Raw genomic sequence first — 27,578 nt, forward strand, 5'->3', positions numbered from 1 at the left:
TGTGAGCTCCCCCACCAGAAGTTCTATAGTTTCCGAGGACATCCGTGAATTCCACCAAGCAACATTTTGGGTTACCTGTCTGTAATTGCTCTTATAGCTCTCCACAAGGTCTGGAAAAGTACGAGGTGACCCCAAAGCAGCCAAAAAAGCAAGGGGAAACCAAGGAGAGGAAGGAAAAGCCTATGCAACCCATTAATAACAATGATACAGACACAGAGAAAATTGTGTCAAGTCCTAAGACCACGGTTCAAAAAAAGGTTAAGATAAAGGATTTCTTAACCATGTACCGTGTGGAGGGGGGCCTCTCCACATCTCTAGGAGCCCACAGCCGACCTATCCTTCGAGAAGAAGCCACTCCTCAACCCAGCCAAACACAAACAGCAGCCACAACTTTTACAGCCAATGATTAACTCAACAGGGATCCCAAGTGAGCCAGACGAGACAACAGAGCTCCATATACTGTCCGCTATTGACTCCCCATAAAGTCACAGGTGGAAACTCTGGTCTGCCCACTGCTCCTGGTAGAGTCCCCAGTACACGTGCTAGGGAACTCGGAGCAGCACAATTCCCTGTACTTACCTTCGACATAACAGATACATCAAATTTCCTCAGTCACCAAAGCGACTAGACAATGCTGCATTCTAGGAAGGCCCAGACGACTCGGCGGCTTGGCGAAAGATTCTCCTAAGTCAGCTCGAACAGCCACAAGCATTACCTCTTGATCTGCCATGTCCCTCTTCCTCTTTAGCTTGCACACACAATTAGAACACTTTTCTCTCTCTAATAAAATTACCTATGGGGGTCATATTGCCCAAGTTGAAGGGAGTCACCTCAAGATTGACAATAAAAATCTATCCACAATAGAAGCAAAGGGGGCACCAGGGACACAGGAGGCTCCACTCAAAAGGCAAGAGGCTGAGTTGGAAAGGCCCCTCGCAGGGCTGCCAGATTCAGCTAACTGGCCCCAGTTGTTAAACACCACCGAGGTAATTGGAACGACATTAACTTGCCACGCAGATAAAATGGATATGCAAGTGGATTTAAGTACACTCACAGTTCACATACAGGTAATTGAACAAAAACTACAGGCACTAAACACTTTAAAAATATAAGTTTAACATAACCCAACGACTGCCTGCCACGTGCCATTGCACCTCGTTCATAAGTAAACTTGCCACGGTTCCCATTATATTAGCAGAACTGTTCGGAGAAGAGGAGTCTCAAAAAAAGATCCCCATCTGCCAATCAGTGGTTTGATAGCACACAATGCCGTTGCAAGAGCCAGACAAGACAATCTCTTATCCCATTTTCCACGCAGATGGAGCTCGGATCAATCCAGCCTCACAGATGGGGGCGACGCAAATGAATGGCGCAGCAAACACCTCCTCAATCCAGCTACCTTCAACAGAAAAATCTGCAGAAGTCTCACCAAATACTAGTCCACAAATTTCTCTCTCGAAGAGGGAGCGTAAATGCTTGAGGAAAACCAGGAAAAGCAAGGGAAAAAACAGAGCATCCATATCACATTAGCACAAATGTAAACCTCTAGCAATAATAGCGATAATAAGTTTGCTATAGAACCAGTGGACTAAATTACACCTGCAAATATGCAAGCCCTTAGCATAAACAGTGACCAGAAGTCCACCTCATAACAAGCAACAGAACCGGTTGGACACATAACGTATGCCATTACTCCTTATCCAGTATTTTGGCGCCCAGAAACAGTTGAGGACTTTGACGAGGCCACCTGGATCATTTTGTCCGCAGCCCGCATGCGCCTCAACCACTTCCACCGGAGACCTATGTCAACACAGCCAAGAAATCAGCAAGACATCAGAGCAGCAAAGCCTTTTTGGCCGGGTCTCAGCAAATCAAAGAACCAAAAGTTGAGGAATCTTATAATGGCAGAAGACTTTTCCAAATCAAGAGACCCGAATTACTGAATGGTCACACTCCATGGTTAGAGGTAAGAAAATCGCCAAGCAGGGTAATTGCGGAAGACTCCACACAGCTCCAAAGAACGTTCTGTCTTCCAGTTGTCAACCACATATGTTACAAAAACATACCCAGAGCCAACAGAGGCATCAGCTGTTACTCCCATACAGGGTGCTTGGCTTCTTAACCCAGGAGGGCGCAAAGAATCAGTTGATTCCACATTCCAAATTGAGGGGTGCCCATGATATTTTAAATCGAAGTGCAGGTAGTATTACAATTGCCTGAAGCATTGCCGGGCCTAAATCACATTAGGTCCGGAAATGTAGAAGCAATTGAGTTCAGGCCAAATCCCGAACAACCAGGGAATTATATCACGATTTGCCCGCATGACCCCATTGTTGTCAAGGAAGGTCGGCAAATAAGTAGACACATATCTGTCGCAAGAGCAACACAGCCGTCAGCCATCTCCAATGAACATCAGCAAGATGCGCCCCCAGAGGCAGATGCAACAGAGGCATGAATGAGGCCTTCAGGCTCCTTTTAATAGGCCCATCCCCGTAAAATATGTTCTTGGAATTCAAATGGCATAAGCAGCAAGGCGAATGAGGATGACTTTATAAAATTTCTCCAAGAACATGATGTCCCGCTACTGCAAGAAACCTGGCAGTTGTCATTCACCCCAATGGTGGGATTTAGGGAATTAACACAGCAACCAAAGGAACAAGGACCGGTAAAGCGAAAGGCAGCTCGTCAGTCTACATCTCACTTGATATACTATGGGCCCATGAGGAGGTGGAATTGGACACAACATGGATTCAGTCCTTTAAGCTTGAAGCAGCACCCTATCTCAAACTGATTATTCTGAACCTTTATATAAGAATAAAGCGGCAAAAATTCAGTCCTTGGTAGGGACACTCAAAGCCTTGAAGTTTAAATGTCCACTAGCTAAAATAATATTGTTGAAGGATTTTAATATGAACTTACTACAGGGCTCTGAAGTCAAACTTCCAGGCCAAATCCAGGAAACACTTGGTAATCAAACAAGATGTGACCTGCCTGGTAAAAACTGCATCTCCACACTCGAGGCTTTGGGCCTGTTCACACTCAATGGACGTTGTCCAATGGACTACCCAGCTGCCTTCACAAGAGTGACTGATAGAGCATATACTACCATAGACTTTACCTTGGTAGACTCAGACCTGTTCAGGGACATCACCAATTTTAATATAAAACGAAGATCGGACAGTGATCATTTTGCCCAAACCTTTACACTTGAAATCATCCCTCTCAGAACTCTAGAAGCACAAGGTCTGCTTTCAGTTTCACAACCGTTCAATCTAAGGTGCCTCAAATGGAAGGGAGAGGTGATAGAGACAATCATGGACTTCATTACCACCCGTCTTAATCAGGATTTCATAAGCCATAAAGACAGGGTGCCCCCCGCACAGGTTTGAGAGGCAATTGTAGAGATTTTTCATTTCGACATTCTCGGTCAAGCACCCAACCAAACTAGCAATAGGCCAGAATACGGTAGAATGGTTCACTTCCGAACTATGGTCCATGAAAAAAACCTCCGCAAGGTGCTCAGAAGTGCACGCACGTGTGGAAATCAATCGAGCCCAGACTCAATCTCCAACGTAGCTAGAATGAAACAAGCCTATAAAAAGGCGATCAGGGTGGCAAAAGTCAAGTACAGTAGGGGTATTGGACTACATTGCTACACGCAAGCCAGCAAAAGAATCACAAACACTTTTGGGCCAAAATAACTTGGCCAGTGGCAGCTGCCGACATTACAGAAGCTCTATGGACAACCCACATCACTACCGTCTATAACCAAGAGGGTCAGGCCAGCTTTCCATCAAAATTCGCAGAGCCTTTCAGGGCCCAGTCAACTCTGAAAATGCCCGAGGAGGACCACTTACTGGTTGACCAAAAGCAGGTTGTGCAAACCATCCAAAGGCTCAGGTCTGAGAGGATGCCAGGGCCAAACGGCTCTCAAATGTGTTGTTCGAAAAGGATCCTAGCTTCTGATCAACCCATCTAACCCCATGTTCAACTATACCCTAGAAACAAGTACTATTCCAGAATCTCTTGAGGCAGCATATTCCAGCCAATATATAAATAGGGGAAGCGTTCAAACTCCAATAATTATAGGCTAATCGCTTTAAAATATGTTGAAGCCAAGATCTACACTTCGAATTTGTTGTCTAAATCGATGACTGGCTCACGCGTACAAACTTAGTCCCTGAATCTTAAACAGGCTTTAGAGAAGGAATGAGTACCTTAACTAACTTATCAGCAGTTACTCTTTTGACAGAGCAAGCAATTCTTAAAACCAGCAATCTTTATGCTTGCTTCATCAACCTAAAAGCGGACTTTGGCAAGGTACCAACGGCCATGTTGTGGATAAAGATGACCCAGTTCATCATTTCCTTTTGTTGGAGTATTATTTAAGAAAGGTATCAAATTGTGCTATGTTTTAACATGTTATAATACGTTTTTTATTCATTTTGTATATTGTAGTCTGCTCTTTTTTTAATATAGCTTATTTATGTAATGTTTCTTTTATAATCTACTTGGAAAGATCAAATAAAGATTATTATTATTCGGTACATTTTTGAAACCACTATAACCAAATAAATAACATTTTCCTACTCTCAGCAGCACTGTTTAAATGTGCTTGAAGTGACATGCCTAATTAGCTAGAAAAGTAGACAAAAAATAAACCTTGAAATGGTACGAGCAAGAAGTCATGTTGTGCAATAAAAAGTGCTTATCTTTATTTAATCTACATTCTACTCCTTTACAGAAAAAGCAGCAGCTAATGAGGATGAAGTTCAAAAGGCTGATATCTCATCTACTGGCCAGAGTGTTATTGACAAAGATGCGCTTGGGCCAATGATGCTTGAGGTAAATAGTGTGCCAAATCATTGTTTAATTCTCAGACTTAATGATAATGTAACCAGTGTTAGTGATTTTCTGTCCTCAGGCTCTACAATACACAAGCCGTTGTTTAATATGCAATTGGTTTAATAATCTTTTTTCAAAGGTTGCTGACAAAAGCAGCTCCCCTAACCCTGATTATATGGGAAAACAGTGCAGTGTCAGATGTAAGTAGTTCACCCAATTTAGTTTTTATGCACAAAACAAATCTGCAAGTAGCAGAATACTAATAGTAAAATAGTAACACCACTCATGTCTGCCATAGAACAACTTCATAATTGTAACCTTTATATATAAAGCATTCATTGTTTAAAGATGTACTGTAATTTACTTAGATTCAAGATGTGATGTTTATTTGCCTTCTTATTCTTCCCCAGTGTTTGGTGGCATTGAAATGTGTTATTTTGGTTGACTGTGATGTGATTGTGTATCAAGTTTTGTTTTGCGAAAACTGAGTTTTGTACATTGTTTCGGTAGCCAGCATGACAAATGGTCTTGGATGTTATTTTGAAACTCGCATTCTGCCAATCCTACAGTTTGGATTTAAAGTATAAAAAAAATAACCTATGAAGAAAAGGTCAAGTCTTGGGGCAAAGTAATCACTTCATGAAGGGAAACAATGAATGCCATCTAAATTAAAGTAAATGCCTGGATGGAGCATATTATGGAACTGTATACTGTAAAATATGATATACCAGAGCATTTATTTAACTTGGGACTCTATCTCTAATACCGATGAAGTAATTAATTTAAATAATGGCAGTAAAGTGAGGTGACGCTTCCTAGAAATGCTTTGGAGATTTATGGTCCTTTAGTTATGGAGATTGAGGAATACATAAAAACGTCTAAATTCTCATGAGCACAAGGTCTTGATGGTGTTACTGCTATTACAGCAGAACTTAACGTGGTCTGCTTTGCTTTTCTAGCTTTTCCAGGCAATCTTGAAAACAGTTTGAATATTGTGCTAATGAAAGGGCAGTATAAGAATCCCTATTTTTAAGAGGAGGTCGATTTTTCCCTGAAAATTGCAGGATGAATGCCTTAATGGATGTATCTGGTAAAATGTTTTCCAGACACCTATTGAGCCATGTAAAGGACTGGGTCGACAAGAAAGCTGTGCTGCCAAGAAATCGATTTGACTTTAGATCTCAACATTCAACAATAAATGGATGCTTGGCACATATACTTTTAGATGTGAAATATTTTAAACATAAAGACTCTCCCCTACAAGCAGCTTTTATTTATTCTAGTGCATTTGACTTAGTTGATAGGAAAACTGTGGAAGAAATTGGTGACCTGGGGCATTCCAGGTGATATATTTAAACTATTGACTGAAGTGCACAGAGGTTCCTGGACAAGTAGAGCCGAGTGAGAATGGAACTCTGACAAGGCAAATTGATAATTCAAATGGTCTACATCATTACTGTATACTGGCGTTCCTGTTAGTGTCAATCTGCATATCTGATGCAGGAAAAATATTAGTAGGTTTAGGTGCTCCCACTTCAGTTAGTCAGTGAAAAAATACAAGGCATTTTCTTTGCTGATGAAACCTTAATTTTGGAAATTAAGCCCAGAAGTCTACAAAGAGTATTGAATAAGTTTGCTTTGTATTACAAAAAAGCAATCTAAAATCAATAGTTAAATTGAAAGCTAAGAGGAAGCAAAAATGTAGATTTAAGTAGAAATTTTACTCCACGGACTTGGGAATTGTGATCTCCTGTATCTTTCATGGGGTAACTTTCTCAGGGAATTTACATTTTAAATTACATGTGGTTAACCAAGTAAGCTGTCCCAAGATGATAATAAATATTCTGGGCAAACGTGGATTCTGAGTAGCACACAGATTCATCGAAGTACTAAAAGGAAATATAAGAGATGAAAATCACCAGTCCCCTACTACATAGGTTTGAAATTTTGGATGAAATGTTAAGAAAATCTAAACGGCTGAAATGGTTATCTGGAAAAATGGGTGGGCTTACTCAAGGTTCCCCATGATCTGTACTGAGATTTGATGTGGGGCTGGTAAGCATAACGTATCAATATTATAAGAGCTATTCATTTTTTGTCCTGTATTTGTAAATTTGAAATATCGTCCTTCAGAGACCAGGCGAAAATAGATTTAGAAAATCCACAGGAGGCCGTCACAGAAAACATTCATGTGACACATCATGGCTTTCTTGAATTTATCTGATAAAATATTTATGACTACCAAAGCAAGGTTATTTTGAAAAACAATCTAGATCTCATTGCTAAATAGGCTTCTTTCGAGTGTAACAATGACCAGTGTCTTAAAAGATAAGAAATTATTTCTATGTAATGATTGTATTTCGTTTGTTATGGTTTTTGTATGACAACAGAAAAGCATAAATAAAACAAAAAATAAATAAATAATTATTTCTATGTATGTCAATCTGAAATAAGCTGTCTTCCTTGTCCATATTTTATGACAATTATCTATTATGAAACTCATCAACAGAGGTTGAAATTAAGGATGGTACAGATTCTAAATCAGATCAAATGGTGTTTCCCTGAAATACGTAATAAGATTTTGTTGCACCAGGGGAACAATAATGTGCTGACCCTTACATTTATACATTTTTTTCTTTCTGGCAACAAATGTTGCTATTGTCAGGGTTCTGTAATGCTTGCTTAACTAAAGAAATGTGACATTACATTAGGCTATAAATTAGGAAAATATTTAACTTTTTAATAGAACCAGTAGAGAGGAATTGCTGAATTGACCCAAACTAAGTGATGTGTGGATTATGGGTGCGCATTAGGTGTTAATGTGATAGTGAAGAGATGGTATTAATTGATCTTCATTCAGGATGTTTTTAACTGTATTTTTATAACCTGTTAAAGCTTTTTTGTGTGCTTATTATGTTAAAATTAAATTTGTATTGCATATATTGGCATTTAATGAAACTGATAAAATGTAATTTGATTTGACATGCTGCCAGTAATGCATCCTCTGTGAAGAAAGGCAGTCATAGCATACAATCTGACTGCATTATGCTGATTAACCTGGACAAGGGAGGTATTAGGCTTTGGTAGACTGTCTTATCAAATTGCGGGTTGATGATTGTTTCTCTTTTTAGAGGGATAAGGTAAAGCAAGTGTTGGCGGGACACAGAGAAAGTGTTGATAAGGCATTGATGCATCAGTTGTGTCATGGCTGAGTGACAAGTACTCCCTAGGAATTTTGGCTTTAGGCTTAGTATAATGTTTTTCCTAAGATAAGAGGTGTAATTCAGTTAGTGTGAGACTAGCAGAAAGTGGGAAGGAAGAGCCACAGGTGAATGTTTCTAAGAGTTCTAAAGTTGAAGGGTATTTTGTATGCTTCCAAAAGTGTTCCTTCTAGAATATGCTTTTCAATTCAGTTTATCCTTCCTTTTTGACGATTGCTACACGCTCTTGAACCAGTGCCATAAAGATATTTTGTCATTTGTCCCTCAAAAGTGATTGTGTTAAACTAGGAGAGCATGTCTTGAAGCTGCAAACAGGAGCATGCTTAACTGTTTCCTGTGGCTACATTTACCCTTTCTAAACATTCAAAAAACAGTCTTTAAAACTAAGAACCGCAAATGCCACACCTTGGAATTCTTCCCAGGCGCCAAACTAGATCCGGAAACCTTTCTTGAGAAGTGCCCACATGCGGCTTGGGGTGCCGTGTGGCTCCGCATTGGCGTCCTACTAACCTGGAAGTTACTAAGCAGAGCTGCCTGTAAGCGCAAACCATGTGTGCTGGCATCAGTTCCATTCTTTCTGTGCCTTCCGATTCAGATCCCTGAGCAACGCTCCCAATCTTGTGCTTTTTATACCAACTCTTAAAACTATTTAGTGTGCTAAGGAATGCTATCCCTACCCAGAACAACAGGTTTCAAACCATGATGCGACTACAGAAAACTGAAGTCGGTCACCGACCCACATGAGGTGGGTTTCTGGGGACTGGGCTCAGGCCATGACTCAAGTTTGTGAAATAAACAGGACCTCTGAAGCCGGGAGGGAAGCTGTATTTTGCAGAACACAAGAGTTACAGCCTTTTCATTAGTCCCACTTCAAGCTGTGGTCACAGATTTTGTTCCAGTCCCATGGCAGTTCCAGTGAGCAGCCAACTTTGCACTGAAAGTCTTCCCATAAGTCCAAATACAAATATAAAAAAGTGAAGCGGGACTTGATCCCATCACCCCACTCTGAACCTAAAGAATGGGTGAGGGCATAACCATGTTAGTCGTGCACCTTTAAGGTCCCTGGTCGCGGAGCTGATTCCTCAGTTGATCCCAGTGCGCCCTGGTTTTTCAGCAAATTGAAGCCTTCACAATAGGCAATGCTACAAATTTTTGCTTCTGACTCCCTCTGGCATACCTTTTGGCCCCAAGGAACGTAGCCTTCATTCTGGTTACTGTTGGTGGATTCATCCACTTCACCTTCTGATCCATTGGGACCCATCATAGGCCCTGTGCCACCAGTACAGTCTTCTATTCCAACTCTGAAGCCCATTCCGGTCCCTTCCACATCGATGCTGGTACTAAGTGTCCCAGAAGAGGATCTGCTAATTATACAAATGTTGGACACCTAAATGACTTCTGCTCAATATTGACAGATTTCATGTTATAAAATCACAAAAAGCAACCGGTTATCATGCACCCTGATTCTGATCTGTCTCTCTGCCACATAGTACATGCCAACTGAGGTGTAGTAGTCTTTTTGGTTCTGACTCTGACCCAATGCTAGAACAAAGAACACCCTATAATGTGAATGATGATGAAGATGATGGTGGTGGTGCAGGCATTTTCCCCCCTGACTACACAGATGACCTCATCTACATGAATTTGCAAGATGCCTGTGTGCATGATGTCTCTCCTGAGATAGGGATTCACTCACCACTTGGACCACCTATGGAAGAAAGTACCTCATTTGCAGTGGTTGCCTGGAGGGCAGCTGAGAAGAAAGCAGATGTCTTTGACTGAGATTTTATACCTTGGACTAGCTACTTCTGAGCTCCCGCTCCCTTTTAGCAAGGTTCGCACTGATACTTTGATGGCCACTTGGTCGAAGCCCTGTTCCTTGCTGTTTGTGAATAAGCAGGTAGGCCGGTGTCACAAACTGGCTTCTGGCAATGCTGATTTCCTTACCAAATCCTACTCCAGAGAGACTTGTGCACGGGCCTCAACCAGTAAAATGAACCCAAACTCGTTCTCAGCCATTCCTCCAGAGAATCCAAGAGGATTGATGATTTTTGCAAGAGTCTGTTGTCCTCTGCAAGTCTAGCATTATGGTCAGTAAATGCTGTTTGTTTAATGAGTCGCTGTGCACTTGCCCTGTTGAACATGGCCATTTAGATCTTGGTGACAGCCCAGGAAAACTTGTTTCCCAGACTATTCATGATGGACTGGACACTGCCAAATATGTTATCTGCACAGGTCTAGAGTTTTACTTCGTAAACAATTGGATGTTTTCCACAGGATTATCTGGAGATGTACATGCCTTACTCATGGATATGCCCTTTGATGAGTTCTGCCTTTTTGGTGAGAATGCAGGCTCAGTGTTGGAGAGCTTTAGGAAACGTAGAGCTAAGGTGCATTCCTTGGGTCTTGTGACCCCTGCCAAGCAGTTTCTTTACCAATTCAGAAAGTCCAGAAGCTATCCCAGAGGACAGGCATGTAGTCAGAGGCAGTCTCCCCAACCAGTACAGCAGTCACCACAGTCCTTTTGAGACTGGATGAAAGTCTGGCAGCAAGCGCATGGGTGAGCTGGGACATCAGTCCTCATAATCCTGTTCCACTGCTGCATCAACCACCAAACCACAATATTTTCTCTTCTGGTGCATGCCCATCCAGTCAGGGGCAGGTTCCATCATTTTCTCCCAGGCTGTTGATCAAGCATGCCAAACAGATGGGTCGTAAACATTGTTCAACATTTCTATGCCCTGCCATTTCTTCTCACCCCTCCAAATATACCCCTCACATCAGAGCGAATTTCAGCCCTTCTGATTCTACTTTGAGGTGTGAGTGTTTCCCTCCAAAGGTGCTTTTAAGAAGGCAGTCATGTAACAAAACTTGAGGGGGCCCACCTGCAAGGTACGTGGAGGGGCCCTCACCGGGCTCATTCAGGAGCTCTCCGGCCAAATTACTGTGCTGGGGATGGGCCCCTGGAGCTTGGGGCCCACCCCCGCACTGCAGAGGCTGCGGGTGCCTGTGTTACGCCTCTGTGAAAAGTTGTCAGACTCTGAAAGCCTTGAAGGATATTACTCTCATTATTCCCCTGTTCAGAGGAGGATGGGGGGGGGGGGGGGGGGGGGGGGGTCTCACGCTTTTTTTCTCAATCATCACTCTGAGTGTCTTCCTGCAGATGGACTAATTTAAAATGCTCATGCTGGCCCAGATTCAGTCTGTCCTGGGCCCGGACAACTGAATGGTGTCCTTGGACTTGCAGGAAGCAGATGCACGTTCTGGTGTTTTACAAGTACTATCTGTTGCTCAGGGTAGGCCAGGAGCATTTTCAATTTGCTATGCTCATCTTTAGCCTTACCAGCTCCAAACGGGTGTTCACAAAAGTGACGGCGGAGGTCGCTGTTCACCTTCAGAGGTCGGGAAGATCAGTCTAACCGTATTTCTACAACTGCTTGTTGCAGACTCCCCATAATGTCATAGAGCACCTCTAGATGACGGCAACCCTCATGACATCATTTGGGTCACTGTCAACGAACCAATCACACCTAACTCCTTGGCGGAGGCTTCTTTTCATTGGAGCTGACCTGAGCATGGTGCAGTTAAGGGTCTCGCCTCCGCCAGGACGTTTTGGGTATGATCCTGCTGTTACACCTCGGTCCTGCACCATAGTGAGAGCAACTCTGAGGCTTATTGGCCTTTTGTCAGCTTTGCCAGGTGGCACATGCAATCTATGCAATGGAACATGAAGTTCCAGTTGGACCAACAACAAAGAAATCTCATTAATGTCATCCATATCTCAGAGGAGACTGCTCACGACCTACAGTTCTGGCTGCTCAGATGCAATTATTCCTGTGGCAGGCCCCTCTCCCTTCCCCAACGAGAGTTGATGGAGATTATGGACACGTCCCTGATGGGGTGGAGAGTTCATCTATGTAAGATAGAGAACGGAGAACTCGGGTCTCTAACAGAATCCCATATCCACATCAGTCTGATGCAGTTGCAGGTCATTTGTTCAACTCTGCTGCCTATCAAGGGGTGATAGGTGTACATTCTCAGGGGCAACAGCACCACCATGGACACACAGTACACAGCCTGTCATGAAAGTTGGAGACTTTTAGGACAATGGGGTGGGGCATCATTAGATCGTATTACAACTATAATATAAAGGCAGTCAAAATGGGTTCAAGACAGGGCAAAGATCATGGCATCCTGAAAAGTCTTACCTCATAATGGAATGTAAGACCGCAATAGTATCTCCTCTATGTACCACCTATCTACCAGAGTAACACAAATCCAGGACAAGGAGATTAAAAAGGGGCTGACATTTCTACAGTCTCTGCTGGTCAGTGAATTATGTCAGTAGGTGCATGGGTGGTGAAATACCTGCACCACATCATGTGACATACATGTACAGATTGCAGACCAGATGCATGAAAATTTACATCCTGTGGAATATAAACAATGCTAAAAGAGTGAGATGATAATTCCACATTTTTGTGGCTGGATATCTGGTGACGATAGCTCTTGAGTGCTTCATAAAGTCATTACTCTGTGCCTTTTACTATGCCAATCAGTATAAGCAGACCAGTGCTGCAGTCCCATTGTACATAGGCATCACAACCTGTAATGTTCAGCTAGCAATAGTGTTTGGTTATAAGAAGTTGGAGAAAAAACAATGAATGTTAAGTCGCAGTGGCCAGCTCTCTATTATTGGCTAGTCCTAGTCTGACTTCTATTAATGTACAACTGACGGGGCAAAATAAAATGGAGATAATTTTATAGTGAACCGTTCTTTGTTAAAGTTATAGTGTAACAGTTGAGGTATTTTTTTTTTACTTTAGATTTTATATTATTTTGTCAGCTCATAAAAACACGCACTTGACACTCACATGAGGATCAGATCGTCCCAGGGGCAAGACCCCGAAATGACCCCTTCTTTTTATATGTCCACTCTGCTGGGTAAGGGTGCGGGGAGGGCATTCCAACCCCATTTCTCGGCCAAAAATTGATGTGTTTTGATATATCAAGTCATAAACCCAGACCCAAGTATCACAGAAACCACACCTACCATATTCAGTTGTGTTTATGCGTAGTCTTTGCCAATGTATTGTGACAAAGAACTGTTGTAGAGGGAGGATAATGTGACAGTAAAGTAGTGGAGACAGCTCAATAAAGTGAACAGTAAGACCCATTTAAGCACATGATGTGTACAATATATGACTTGGCTCCCACTGAAGAGATACCCATGGTATGATGACATTCACCTCCCATATGTTTAAGTGTAACCTACATGTCCAGCTTTAATCCTTGAGGAAAAGTGAGTGGGTTAGCACCGAATGTTGAAACGGAATGGTACAGAAGGATCCACCTTCAATGAGCCCTTTCTGTACAAAATAAAAACGTATCTAAGAAGTTGAATATTAGCATGTAATGTCGCTACAATGTTCATTGTTGCATAACTTGAACTTCCAGTGGTCATGTTATGTTAATAAAATTTATAAGAGCGCTTGAATGCTCTTAGGCGTCTCGGCGCTAGCTTTGCTGCTATCAAGAAATAACCGGTAAAGAAATTGAGGATTAAAGCTTAATCTGCATTAAACAACCAGGTTTTCAAACCCTTCCTAAACATTAGTAGGTTGGGCATAGCTCTAATTTGCAGTGGGAGAGAATTCCAAGCCTTTGCTGCTCCGATTGATAAACGCTTTCCACCCCAGGAAGATCTTTTACACCTGGAGACTACCGCACATTTGGCTGCTGCTTTAGGATGTCCCCACTCTTCAGCTGGGTGGCTAAGGTATGACGTGTCTTGGGCTTAGTAGTTAACGTGTTTTGGAATGATTTAAGTTGCGCATGCAATTCACCTACACGGGGTGTAGACCTATAGGAAAACGGTTTGGACTGGCTGATTTAAGATGCAGCCTATCGCTTTTTAATTAACTATATTTTCAAAAGCTTTCGTGCATTTAAAACCACTTTAAACATTGAGGTTAAATTAATTGTTGCCTGTATCGGAAGAAAATAAAATAAATAAAACGCCGCTAATTTTCTATTTTCTGTCAAATATGTAACTGTTTTTATGAGAAATGGTAACTGCAGAGCACAGAAGCATACGGCTCTTTTTGCCATGATGCACATCCAGATTAGCTCTGTCGCTGCTGGAGTGTTATCGCACTTCTGAGTCTGAGCTTGTTTTTTAAAAGTAGACCATAGGTTGTTCAGGCACAAGTTCCTCTTTGGTATCTTTGTGTACCCATGCAAACTATTCTTGATCGACATATTCAGGACTATGTATTGGTTCAAATCCTCCAGCAATATCTCATTGCTGCCCGAAAATATTATGCAACATGTGGAAATACTTTCTTTTTTAAATACATTTTCTCAATGTTTTGTTGAATTTCTCAAATGGACAGACCGAAATCCTGGAAAGCTAACCAAGGCAATGTAGCTCTGGATGCCTGGAGTTCAGCAGCGCTAAATATGTGTGGGTTTGTCTAGGGGACGTCATCTGCACAGTCATTTTATGTAATATTAGTGGAGACTGCTAAATGATGTAAGAATTACTTTTTATGGTGCTCAGTGCATTTGATGGTCGATATCAAACTCAGGACTATATGGAAAGAATAAAAAGAATACATTTTCTAATCCTGTATGGCTCAAGGAATCTATTGGTGCAAGCCTGATAGAGCATTGGTATCTGGCTGGCCTGTAGAACACTCTAAACATGAAACTTTTAAGATTTTTCAGCAATTGGTCCCAAAATGTGGGAATTCCCTCCAGTCTTCCTCATGCAGGAACAGATTTCTGCCAAGGTATGAGCCTCCCACTTTGTTCCTCTGGGTTCTCTGAAAATGGCGGTACCACCATGCATGGGTTTTCTATGTTGTCAGATTGCCCTCAGGCAATAACTAGATGCAGCACACTTTGTAAATTTGGAAAGCAGCTGCAAGTGACATTCCAGATTAGGATAACTCTTTTGGTCACATATATTAACCTGGCGGATTATTAGGGTCATAGGACCATTATAACAAAAAGACCCATTTGTATTGGCTATATTGGCAATATAGGCTAAGGAAAATTCTAAATTATGTCTCGGGGTGATAAACCCAAAGCAAAAACATAGCATTGTACAAAAGCTTGCAGTATTTTTAGGTCTAACGTGTGAATATCACTTGCACCATTCATGTTGAATTTACTGCTTACTGTAAGGGGATTTGAGGTGGCCTCCGCAAGCCATTGGCTTAATTTGCTCCTGAACCTTTCAGTTCTGTGGTGCTTGTGCCTTCAATGGCAAGCCTTCTGTTCTGTGCTTACTGTAAAAGGCATTTGGTTAGCCTACTTGAACCCTGGCTTCTTTTGCTCAGGGAACTTCAGCCATTGGTTTGAGACATTGTCAATCACGACCTGGATCAGTGCACAGGAGTATTGTATTGTTAATGTTTTTTTAGTGGTTTTTTTCTAATCGCATTGAAATGCATGAATTATTATTATGGCACTGAGATCTGTCGCTAACGGCCTGGTAGCAATGGACACCAAGCAAGAAACCAGCATTGGCATAGCCAATAGGTCTCGCCTTTGGGACCTTATAAGTGGTTAGCCATCCAACAGTTGCTGTTGCACCACAGATATTGTGCTACATAACTAAATACTTATAAGGTCCCAAAAGCGAGACCTATTGGCTATGCCAATGCTTGTTAAACAGTTCCTATTAATCCAGGTGCTGACCACCATCATGCAATTACGAAATCTGGACCTTGTCTCATTTTCATCCCCGGCCAAAGGAACGATGATACGAGTGTCGTCTACATAAGACGTAAGAGAGAAACCATGCAATTAGCTGAAAGATTTCGCACATCTTGGAGGTGATGGTATCAGGGGTTCGTTGGGTCCCCTGAGGAGGGCTAGGGTCATATTGGAAACCAGATTTAGCTGAGTTGATCAAAATCACTTCTTCCTCCAAGGTTGGAGGGATGAACTCTTTCAGGTGTGTGTGTGTGTGTGTGTGTGTGTAGGTGTGTGTAGGTGTGTAGGTGTGTGTAGGTGTGTGTGTGTGTAGGTGTAGGTGAAACGATCGAGTCGTTTGAGGGGGGAGTTGGATTAGTTGGAAAAGAGAGGACAGACTCTGAGAATCTGTTGTACACCTTTTCGACTTTGTTGAAAGAAATCAGCTAAGGTGTCATAGACGCTTTCTGCTAATTGAATGTAACTTGTGTCAGTGCTTTTCACTCACTAATTTAAAGGGCTGATGTGCAGGATTGGGGCTGTACGAGTCGCACAGGACAGTGGCATTTAGAATTAGAATTGAACCATGCTCTTCAACTCCACAACCATGCTCCTGACCTGCTCTTCCTCAAGGAAATAAGGCTATACCCAACATATGCACCGGACATAGCTACCATCGGCACGGCACAAGCCTAGAGGTGGAGGCATGATTATATTCAAATATACCATCATCTACACCACGTACTTGGACCCCCCCATCAGCTGAATGAAGGACCTTGCATTCAAGATACGCATCACAGCCGACTTCTCTCCGGGTGGAACGCTCGTATACAGACCACTAGGACCCTGGCCCAACTTCAACAACATCACAGACTGAGTTGCACCTCTCATCAATGCCAACACCTTCCTCCTCCTCGGAGACCTTAACTTTCACTTTGAAGACCTCTCTGCCCTAAACTCTATGGCCCTTCTGAAAAAGCTTTGAAACCTTGGCCTCAACCAGCACATTCCAAATCCACTCATACCGCCAGACATCTATTGAATCAAATAGTTTCACATCTTTTCAGGGACTTAAGAGAATAAATATTACTACAACCTAACCACATTATTGAAGCTTCACTCTTTCTGAGATGATTATTAACTCACTCAGCCTAAATCACATTACATCATCCAACTTGCAGTTTGTTCTTTGGGACCTTAAATTATACATTTGGCTTGAATTATATTGAAATAAAATTAAATTAGGAAACAAATCAAAGGGTTTCATAACACAAATGAAACCTGAATCTCATTGTGCACTTTCCTAGCACCTATTTACACTTTGAATGAATGGATAGAGCATTCTTGAGAGGCTGCTAGTCGAGCGCTCAGTGCTTATTTTAGCTGCATTTGATTTTTCCCTTGTGTCCGATCCCCCCCTGCACTTGAACCACATTTTTAGAATCATTTTAGGAATCTTCAAAAAAACGGAATTATTTTAAAATCATCTTTAGAATTATCCTACTGAACGCTCCTACCCTCGTTTGGGCTGTGAATTCATTTCTCTTGGTCCCTGATCCCTGGGTGCTTGTTTAGACCAGGTCCAGGGCTCGATCCCATTTTGGCGGCCATCTTAGGTGGGGTCACATTGGACGACCGGTCTAGTTGCCCTATAAAAGGAGGGCTTAGCTACCAGACCGGAGATAGAGCATTCTTGAGAGGCTGCTAGTCGAGCGCTCAGTGCTTATTTTAGCTGCATTTGATTTTTCCCTTGTGTCCGATCCCCCCCTGCACCTGAACCACATTTTTAGAATCATTTTAGGAATCTTCAAAAAAACGGAATTATTTTAAAATCATCTTTAGAATTATCCTACTGAACGCTCCTACCCTCGTTTGGGCTGTGAATTCATTTCTCTTGGTCCCTGATCCCTGGGTGCTTGTTTAGACCAGGTCCAGGGCTCGATCCCATTTTGGCGGCCATCTTAGGTGGGGTCACATTGGACGACCGGTCTAGTTGCCCTATAAAAGGAGGGCTTAGCTACCAGACCGGAGATAGAGCATTCTTGAGAGGCTGCTAGTCGAGCGCTCAGTGCTTATTTTAGCTGCATTTGATTTTTCCCTTGTGTCCGATCCCCCCCTGCACCTGAACCACATTTTTAGAATCATTTTAGGAATCTTCAAAAAAACGGAATTATTTTAAAATCATCTTTAGAATTATCCTACTGAACGCTCCTACCCTCGTTTGGGCTGTGAATTCATTTCTCTTGGTCCCTGATCCCTGGGTGCTTGTTTAGACCAGGTCCAGGGCTCGATCCCATTTTGGCGGCCATCTTAGGTGGGGTCACATTGGACGACCGGTCTAGTTGCCCTATAAAAATAGCCCGTTATGGCTCCGCGCAGCGGACGCGCGCAGGGGGCGCGCCGGACTTGCGCCGGAGTTTCGCCAGAGTCAAGCCCGTCTGTGCCCGTCCGGGCCCAGACGGGACCAGGGCCATTGGTTATGCCCGACTCGAGCCCCCATCTAGCCTCTTCGGTCAGATACACGAAGGAAGAGCTTTTATCTTATAGAACACCAAAGCATGTCACATGCTGCTATACCGCTAAAGGGGGAAAACGTTTCAGGGGATGCAGAGTCTGCCAACCGGATTTAGGAGTAACTATCCCCACTACCCTGCGTCGTCTTGCCCTGCTGAATTGCAGATCCCTTCCCTGCCACGCTACGGAGATTAATTCCCTTCTCCTGGACCACAAGGTTGAAGCCTTGTTTCTCACTGAGACTTGGCTATCTGACGCCTCGGGTCCGGATGTGGTTACAGCGCTAGCGCCGGGATATTTGATCTACCATCTTGACAGAGGCGCAGGGAGGGGGGGAGGCTTGGCCATTATCCATAGGGAATCACTGGGCTGTAAAGCATGGGAGGCAGGGGTGAAAGATTGTGAGAGCTGCCAATTTTCCCTTAAATTCTCCCCTACCTGCACGTTGACAGGCCTCCTAGTTTATCGTCCACCTGGGAGTGTGGGGGAGTTTACATCTTCGCTTATGGAAACTACCACTCTCCTGGCCTCAGCTTCGTCCAACTTTATTCTGTTGGGAGATCTCAACTGCCATTTTGATGAGGCAACTGACCCAATGGCAACTAATTTAATGAGCGAGCTGACCGCCCTGGAGATGAATTTGATAAACACCGGGCCCACACATGTTAAAGGGCACCTTTTGGACCCCTTTTTTACGAACATGAGGGGTTTATTAGCTATGCCCCCTCTCGTTCTTCCCTGGTCTGACCATTCACTGATCATGGCAAACTGGGAGGTAAAGGAAGATGATACCCTCCCGTCCAGGAAATTTAGAATAGACAGGGCATGGTCAAGGCTCCCGGTAGAGGCCTGGAATGCCCGGTTGGAGGGCTCCCAGCCTGAGAAAGGTCAGGATCCAGTGACTGCAGACGCTATGATGAGGAACTGGCTGACCAACGCAGTGGACCATGTGCTTCCACTCAAGAAGATGCTTATTAGGGATAAGAGAGTGGGGTCTGCCCCATGGTACTCCCCAGAGCTTAGAACCCTGAGAAAGAACTGTAAACGGGTGGAGAGACTATGGAGGAAGAACCCAGAGACAGAGAGCAGGGAAAAATACCGTAGGGAATTAAGGACGTATAAACTTGCTATACGCGCAGCAAAGGCCTCCTTTTTTGGGGAGAGAGTGAGTCATGCTGCGTCCTCATCCAGGGAAGCCTTTCTAGTGATGAAGGAGCTTCTTAAACCACAGGATCCCATTCTTGTCCACGACAGACCACAGGAAAAATGTCTGGAATTGGCCACTTACTTCAAAAATAAAATTGACACCATTATTAGTTCTCTCCCTCCGGTGATGGGAACCCCGACTTCGTCTGAAGACTTAAGCATGTCGGAAAATTTATTGACGTCTTTTGGCCCCGTAACCTCAGGCGAAGTACTGAAGGTCCTCGGGAGCTTGAAGAGTGGCTCGCCTCGAGACCCAGTCCCAATGCGGTATTTAAAGCAGGCTGCCCCATCGATAGGAGAGCCTTTGACCGATTTGGTCAATCTCTCCTTCGCTCATGGCACGGTACCGCCAGACTGGAAGAGCGCAGTCGTTAAAGCGCTTCTGAAGAAGCCTGGCTTAGATCCACAGAACTTAGCCAATTTCAGGCCCATCTCCTTGCTACCAGGGATTAGTAAGGTTGCCGAGAAACTGGTTAACCGCCAACTGTCCAACTTTCTCGAGGAGAATGGTCGGTTGAGAGACTCCCAGACGGGATTCCGACCGGGTCATGGAACCGACACGGCCCTGCTAGCAGTTGTAGAGGAGGCCAGAAGCACTTTGGATACAGGGGGGTCAGTGGCAGTGATCCTCCTGGACCTAAGTGCGGCCTTCGATACTGTCAACCATGGAGTGTTGACACAACGCCTAGCAGAGACAGGAGTCACAGGAGCGGCCCTGGAATGGCTGGCCTCTTTTCTGGAGGGGCGTACCTTCGAGGTTTGGGAAGGCAACGCAAAATCTCCTCCCTTTCCACTTCACTGTGGGGTGCCTCAGGGCTCATCCCTAAGCCCCACGTTATTTAACGTGTATATGGCACCCCTTGAGGGTGTGGTGTCTCCGTTTGGCTTTAAGACCATAAGCTATGCGGATGACACTCAGCTAGTGGTGGGTCTGACACAGCTGGAGAAGCAGCCTGAAACGCTCCATTCATGCTTAAGAGAGGTGTTTGACTGGATGACCAGGTCATCGCTCAAATTGAACGGCTCAAAAACTGAGCTGATGATCTTGGGCCACTCAAACTTCGCCCTCTCGCCGAGCAGCTGGCCCAACTGTATGGGCACTCCGCCTGACCCAAAGAAGGAAATTAAGAGCCTGGGGGTCTGGCTGGAGCCTGATCTGTCCTTTAGGACACACGCCAAGAAGATCGCTGGCGTGTGTTATGGACTGCTCCGCTCGGCCCGTAAGGTTCTCCCCCTCTTACCGGAACTCTCCCGGAAGCTGTTAGTCCAAGGTCTAATCATCTCACGCCTGGACTACAGTAATGCACTCTTTCTCGGAGCACCGGAATCAACGTTCAAAATCCTGCAACAAGTGCAGAACGCGGCAGCCAGGCTGCTGCGGAACGTTCCGGCCAGGCAATCAGCCAGGCCCGCTCTAAAGGCACTCCATTGGCTCCCGGTCAAAGAGAGAGTGACCTTCAAAGCCCTCTGTATTGCTCACAAGAGCATTCAGGGGAAAGGACCTGCTATTCTGAAGGACATGATTCGGCCCTATAAGCCCACCAGAGCCTTACGCTCCGATAATAAACACCTCCTTCAGATAAAGAGAATTAGGAGAGCCCGTTCAGGTGGCAGGAGCTTTTCCATCCATACTGCACACGCCTGGAACTCCCTCCCACTCTCACTACGCTCTGAACCAAACCTGCTCAGGTTCAGGAAACATTTGAAAACTTATCTATTTCCAGAATAATTCTAAATCTGTTCTGCTTCACACAGGCAGCTTGCTCTGATTCTCTATAAGCGCTGGGATGCCTCTGGGTAACCGTGCGCGGTACAAAATTCGTTAATAATAATAATAATAATAATGCTTACTTTCCTTGTTTAATACAAAAAGTTTTTTTTTATGGGATGAACAATAAAAATCCATCAATATATTTGCTACTCACATCTTGTTCTCAATCCTGCCATCTAATGTTCAGCCCGAATATTCCAAATTGTTTTTGACGACTGGAGTTTTTAGTTTCGTGATAACTTGTGGTATTTTACTCGGAATTACAATGCACATGAGAAGAATCCGTTTTTTTTCCTTTGAGTAGTTGTGAGCATTGAGATTCAAAGCTTTATCGGCCAGATGTACGAAAAATTTTAGCATGCGCAAACGGGTCGCTAACCTGTTTGTGCATGCTAAAACTGTCATGACGAAGTACCAACACAATTTTGCAAGTTGCAAATGAATTGCGACTCGCAAAAAAGTGTTTAGAGACTCGCTATTTGCAAGGGGCGTTCCCTTCCAAATAGTGAGTCTCAAACCCATTTACTAATGTTTTGCGACCACAATTGCGGTTGCAAAACACTCGCAAATACCACCTACTTCAAGTAGGTGGTAATGCATTTGCAAATGGGAAGGGGTCCCCAGGGAACCCCTCCCTGCCCTCAGAAAATGAAATGAAAACGTTTCATTTTTAAAAAAGTTTTTTTGTAAATGCATCCCGTTTTCCTTTATAGAAAACGGGCTGCATGTTAAAAAAAAAAAACTAAAAAAAACTTTTATTTAAAAGCAGTCCCAGACATGGTGGTCAGCTGAGCCCAGCAGGCAACCATCCCTAAGAGGGCCTGTAATGTGTCCGACTGTAGTGAATCATTAACGTCATGTCAAAAGTTCTAGTTGGTGAAATGGGGCACAAAAGAGTGGTGTGTTCCTAGAACCGTGAAATCACTCTGGCATACATACATGCATGGATCCAAAAAGTAATGAGTTGCCAACAGGTTGACCTGATCGGGTATATAAAAAAGCTCGGTTTATTCCAGTTAAATATCTCCATTGGCGAAAGAAAACTGCAAGAGTAGAAGTGCTTCCGATGCCAAAAGTAAAATATTGGAAGTTTAAATCCGTCACTGTGTGCATGCTTAAAAGTTAAACCCGCCAAAAGGGATATACTGTTAATGACGGTCCAGAAGATTCATAAATACGCTAGCCACGGATACAAAAAAAAGGGTAGGAGTGAAACTTAACTAAGAATTTATAACCATCGAGAAGGACGTGATGTTAGTAAAGATCCGGGAGGTTCATAACAACGCTAATCTAAAAAATATGTCTAGAATAAAAAATGAGTAGTGAACATTTAAACTCCGTCATAACGTCTGTGCATTAATTAATAATAAAACGTGTCCGAGTCAAAAGCACCCAAGGAATAAAGTGCAAAGTTAATAGAATCAGCTTGAAGGCTCGAGAATGGTCTTACCTCCCACTAACATGGTGTCGCTTGTAGCATATCTCTGACAGCGTTTGCTGTGGTCGCCATGTTAGTGCTCTTTAGGGCATGCGGTGGTGAAGAACATAAAGAAAGGACTAAATTCCCAGTCACAAATCGGTGTGGTTAGTAAAATCCACGCCATGTTTAATGGGCCTGTTTAGTTCTCAATGTGGTCAAGAACCGAAGGAGTCGGAGGGCGAACATGTAAGAAAGATCTGCGATCGCCATTTCATTAAACAGATGGGAAAAAAGTAATGTGAAGGGTATGGGAAAACAAAATATTTAAAACCTAGTTTGGAAAATAACATGTCAATCTTCACAAAGTCGATGTAATTAAGACTGGAATGTGCAACAATTCATGTGGCACGTTTTATTATATGAACTTGCTCTGCAGTCGTTAAGTAAGTGAGATTAAATCTGATACGAGTCATAGCCCAAGTGGGAATATGGAGAGAGCAATATGTGTTGGAAACCTTGGTTAGAAAATAGCTTCTCAATAATTGCAAAGCAGGTGAAATTAAGACTGTTATAAGCAACAATTATTATGTCCATAATTATGATGGTCCTTACAGATAGCAGCTGAAGTCTATCCCGTCATTCAACCCTTTGGGTATTTTATGTTGAGTTTTTTGATCCAACATACCCTCCAGAGTAAGTCAATGTCTTCTCTGATATGAACAGCCTCCAATACAGTAAACCTCAGCTGCTGACTGACGTGCCCATGTGTGTGAAAATTTGAGGCCACTGTAGATTTCTCGTTTTTTCCACGAATGTTGCTTTTTTGTTCAATCATTCTAGTTTTGAATTTTCTATGTCTTGCCTATGTAAGCCAGGCCACTTAGGCATTTCAGTAGGTAAATAATGTTTTGGGAATTGCACGTGGCAGTGGTGTGCAATTTAATTTTAGTCTCTTGGGATGGGTGGGTGATCGCAGTGCCTTTTATTAGGTTGTTGCAACACCCACAATGCAAACATGGAACAATTCCTTTGTATACAGGCTTGTCCTTCAGGTCATCCTTATGCTCAAGGAGTTCTTTGAGATGCCTTGATCTTTCATAGTCAAAAAGGGGGGGTTGGCTGAAGATCCTCTGGAAGTTGTTCTGTGTTCGAAGCATTGCCCGGTATTTCAATATGGTGCCATTTGTTAGTTATAGATTCCTTACCTTAGAATTACCCCCAGGCGTCCGACTGAAGCCGGAGAAATTTGTTCATAGTACCGCTGCACGTTGGTAGGTGGTGTCATCGACTCCGCATTTGTCGTCGTGATCGCCGGGATGACATTGCGGAATGTACTTAGACGACGCCCTCGCACACTGACGTCCGTTCTTTCTTTTTCCATGTCAGCCAGTGCAGATCTGGAGAGCGCGGTACCTCTAGTCACTTTTTGACTACTATTTTTCGACTTTGTTGACTGCTTTTTGTGTCGTACAACTCCTGGTCCGCGTAAGGATGTCCCCTCCTCGGCCTGGCTTCAAGGCTTGTGACTCCTGTCGCAAATTCATGTCAGTTGCGTACCCGCACCTCGTGTGACTTTGTTGTTTGGAGCGTTACCACAACCCGAAGTCGTGCTCAGATTGCCAGGCCATGAACCCGAAGACTTTGCGGGAGCAGTCCCGAAAGCTTCTTGAGGCCCGACAGTCCGCTCCGCACCACTTGAAGTCCCATTCGAGAGTGAGGTCGCGGGACTGGTCGCAGAGCCATCACCACCACTCATCGTCGAAGTCTTCTTCCTCGGGTAAGTCGAAGCACAAAAAGAAGGCGAAAAAGCATTGTACCTCTTTGCGTTCTCCCCATCCGTCGGCCGACACGGGATGCGGATGGTGGTCATCCTTTGACTCCTTTTCTGGGGGACCCCTGTCAACTCCGTTGTTTTTACGAAGCACTTCACTCGATCTTTGGGCAGCCCGACTCCGCCGACACGCCTTCAGGCCCCGCGGACACAGCTGGGGTTCCTAGGCCTTTGAACCCGGTGATTTCGCCCCCGGCGCCGCAGGGATCCAGGCCTGGATGTGGATTGGCGCTGGTCGACCTTACGACACCTCCGACGTCGAATCCACTGACAACGCCTCTGCCCCCTTCAATGCCGTTGTGTCCCCAGCCGGCGTCGACCCAGGCCTGCATACTGACCTGGACACGGAGCTGGACCAACATCGACCGACGCCGGATCAAGCGCCGGGCTGTACCTTTGTACCATTGTTCTATGCTGGAGTTCCCTTTCATCCTGAGTGGCAGTCAGAAGAGGACGAGGAGGACTGGGAGGGGTCTGGTGACCCTTAAGCTGACCAGTTGAGTGAACCGGACTGGAGAGACTAGGTGGGTGATGCCAGTGGTCTGGATACCTCACCAGACCTTGGTATGCTTTCTCCCCCTACCGTGGCTACGGATGAGGGAGCCTCATACGCAGTGGCAGCGGCCTCTTCGGAGCCCCTACAGCGGTTCAGTGAGGCCCTTACTGACTTCCTTCTGGGCACCTGGTCCAAGCCCAGCACAGGGCCTCCTGTGGATAGGATGATTGCCTGACGGCTCCGCCCTGCCCCGGGCAACTCACTTTTCCTCTCCCAACAGCCTACCCCTGAGAGCTTGGTGGTCCAAGCCTCTACTTCTAAAGGTGCATTCCCTACTGCTCCCCCCAGATAGGGAATCCAAGAAGCTGGATCATCTTGGGAAGAAGACGTTTACTTCCGCCAGCTTGGGACTGCGGTCGGTGAACACTGCATGTCTTTTGGGCTGTTATTCCTACTCTGTGTGGGATATGGTTGCACAGGTGCTGCCAGAGTGCCGGAGGGGGCCCGGGCCGCTCTCTCCTGTGCAGTCGCTGAGGGCAGCGATGCAGCAAAGTTTGCCATTAGGTGTGGGTTGGACACCGCCGACTCGCTAGGCATAACAATTTCAGCGTCTGTAGCCCTGCAACGCTAGGCCCGGCTGAGGTCCACTGGCTTTTCGGGCGATGTCCAATCGACTCTTTTTGACATGCCCTTTGATGGCCGTCGCTTGTTTGGCGACAAAGCGGACAACGCGCACGAGCGCTTTAAGGATTCTAGGGATACTGCCAGATCCTTGGGCCTTGCCCCTTTTGTGGCTTCGGAAGGGGTGCCCCACCACGTTCCGCCCAGAGCCACAGGCCTGCGCAAACTGTTCAGCCTGTGTGCAGTTGGGTACGTAGGACCCAGCGTAGTGGGTCAGGGGGCCAGCTGGCGGGCCAATCCACCAGCATCCCCTCTGCAGCAGCCTCCAAACCCTCCTAGTCTGTCCTTTCAGGACCAGCAGTTGCCAGTGGGCGGCAGGATCTGCCATCACCTGCCCCACTGGCAAATCATGTCCTCCGGAAGGACAAGTTCAAAATGTTGACATTGGCTCAGGGTCTTGCCTGCCCTCGAACCTGGAGACTAGATGATAGTGCTGGACTTGCAGGACGCCTATTTCGGTCCACAGGCATAACCTACGGTTCACGGTAGGCCACAAGCACTTTCAGTTATCCGTGCTCCCCTTTGGCCTTACCAGCACCCCTCGGGTGTTCATGAAAGTGATGGGGGTGGTCGAAGCTCATCTGCGCAGATCAGGGGTTCCAGTCTTCCCCTATCTCGATGACTGGCTGTTGAAGGCAAGTTCGCCCCAGGCTGTCGTTCGCCACCTCCAGACTATGGCGGACCTCCTGCATTCGCTGGGGTTCACGAACAATTTGCCAAAGTCACACCTGATTCCCTCTCAGAAGCTCCTTTTCATTGGAGTGGTTCTGGACACAGCGCAGTTTCGTGCCTATCCTCCCATGCAACGAGTCCGGATATTCGAGCTATGATACCAATGTTTCAGCCTCTATCCCGGGTTTCAGTCAGAATGACATTGAGGCTGCTGGCCCTCATGGCCTCCTGCATCCTGCTGGTGAATCCTGCCAGGTGGCATATGCGGGCTCTGTAGTGGGACCTAAGGTTCCAGTGGGCACAGCATCAGGGGAATCTTTCCGATTGTGTCCAGATCTCAGAGGGCTCTGCACACCAATTGCAGTAGTGGCTAACGAACCAGGATTGGGCTACCGGCAGATCCCTCTCCCTTCCGCAACCAGAGTTCACAGTGGTATCACTTCTGGGGTGAGGTGGCTGCATGAGAGAGGCGGAGATCAGAGGCCTCTGGCGGAGTCCGGGCTCCACGTCAACCTTCTGGAGCTCCAGGCGATTAGTCTTGCACTGAAGGCATTATTTCCCCTCTGTCTGGGGAGGAGTAGTGCAGGTGTTCACGGACAACACCACCGCCATGTGGTACTACAACAAACAGGGCGGGTAGGGTCGTAGACCCTATGTCAAGAGGCTCTTCTTCTCCACCTTTGGACATGGCGGGAACATCAGGGCATATCTCTGATGGTTCAACACCTGGCTGGTTCTCTGAACGCCAGGGCGGACAAACTCAGCGGCAGATGCATGATGGGTCACGACTGGCGTCCTCACTCGGAGGTGGTGCAAGGTCTCTTTTTCTGCAGTGGGGAGAGCCTTGAGTATATCGATTTGCCACCGAAGAGAACGCGTAATGTCAGCAGTTCTGCGTGTTGGAATTTCCAAGGCGGCACTCGCTCAGCGACACTTTTTGTCACGAGTGGAGTTGTGGTCTTCTATATGCCTTTCCGCCTATACCACTTCTGCCTAAAGTGCTGAAGAAGATCAAGCGCGACCAGGCCCAAGTCACCCTGGTGGCTCTGGATTGGGCACGAAGATTCTGGTATCCCAAGCTCTTACACATGGCCATCGACCCTCCGATCAGACTGCCTCTTTGGGAGGATCTTCTGTTACAGCAGCAGGGGACGGTCCTGCACCCAAACCTGTCCAGCCTCCACCTCCTTGTGTGGAGATTGAGTGGCGACAGTTGA

General features: G+C 45.1%; 1 protein-coding gene across 8 annotated transcripts in view; it reads left to right on the forward strand.

Moving 5' to 3' along the window:
- Window positions 1–27,578, forward strand: part of NCOA2 (nuclear receptor coactivator 2) — a 1,201,189-nt gene that overhangs the window by 595,495 nt on the left and 578,116 nt on the right. For all 8 annotated transcript variants that reach the window (XM_085605462.1, XM_085605466.1, XM_085605468.1 and 5 more), the window contains one exon: window positions 4,745–4,845. In XM_085605462.1, coding sequence (XP_085461588.1) covers window positions 4,745–4,845 — 101 coding nt within the window. The remainder of the gene's footprint in view (window positions 1–4,744; window positions 4,846–27,578) is intronic.

Source organism: Triturus cristatus, chromosome 5_1 (assembly GCF_964204655.1).
Source record: "Triturus cristatus chromosome 5_1, aTriCri1.1, whole genome shotgun sequence".
NCBI lineage: Eukaryota > Metazoa > Chordata > Amphibia > Caudata > Salamandridae > Triturus > Triturus cristatus.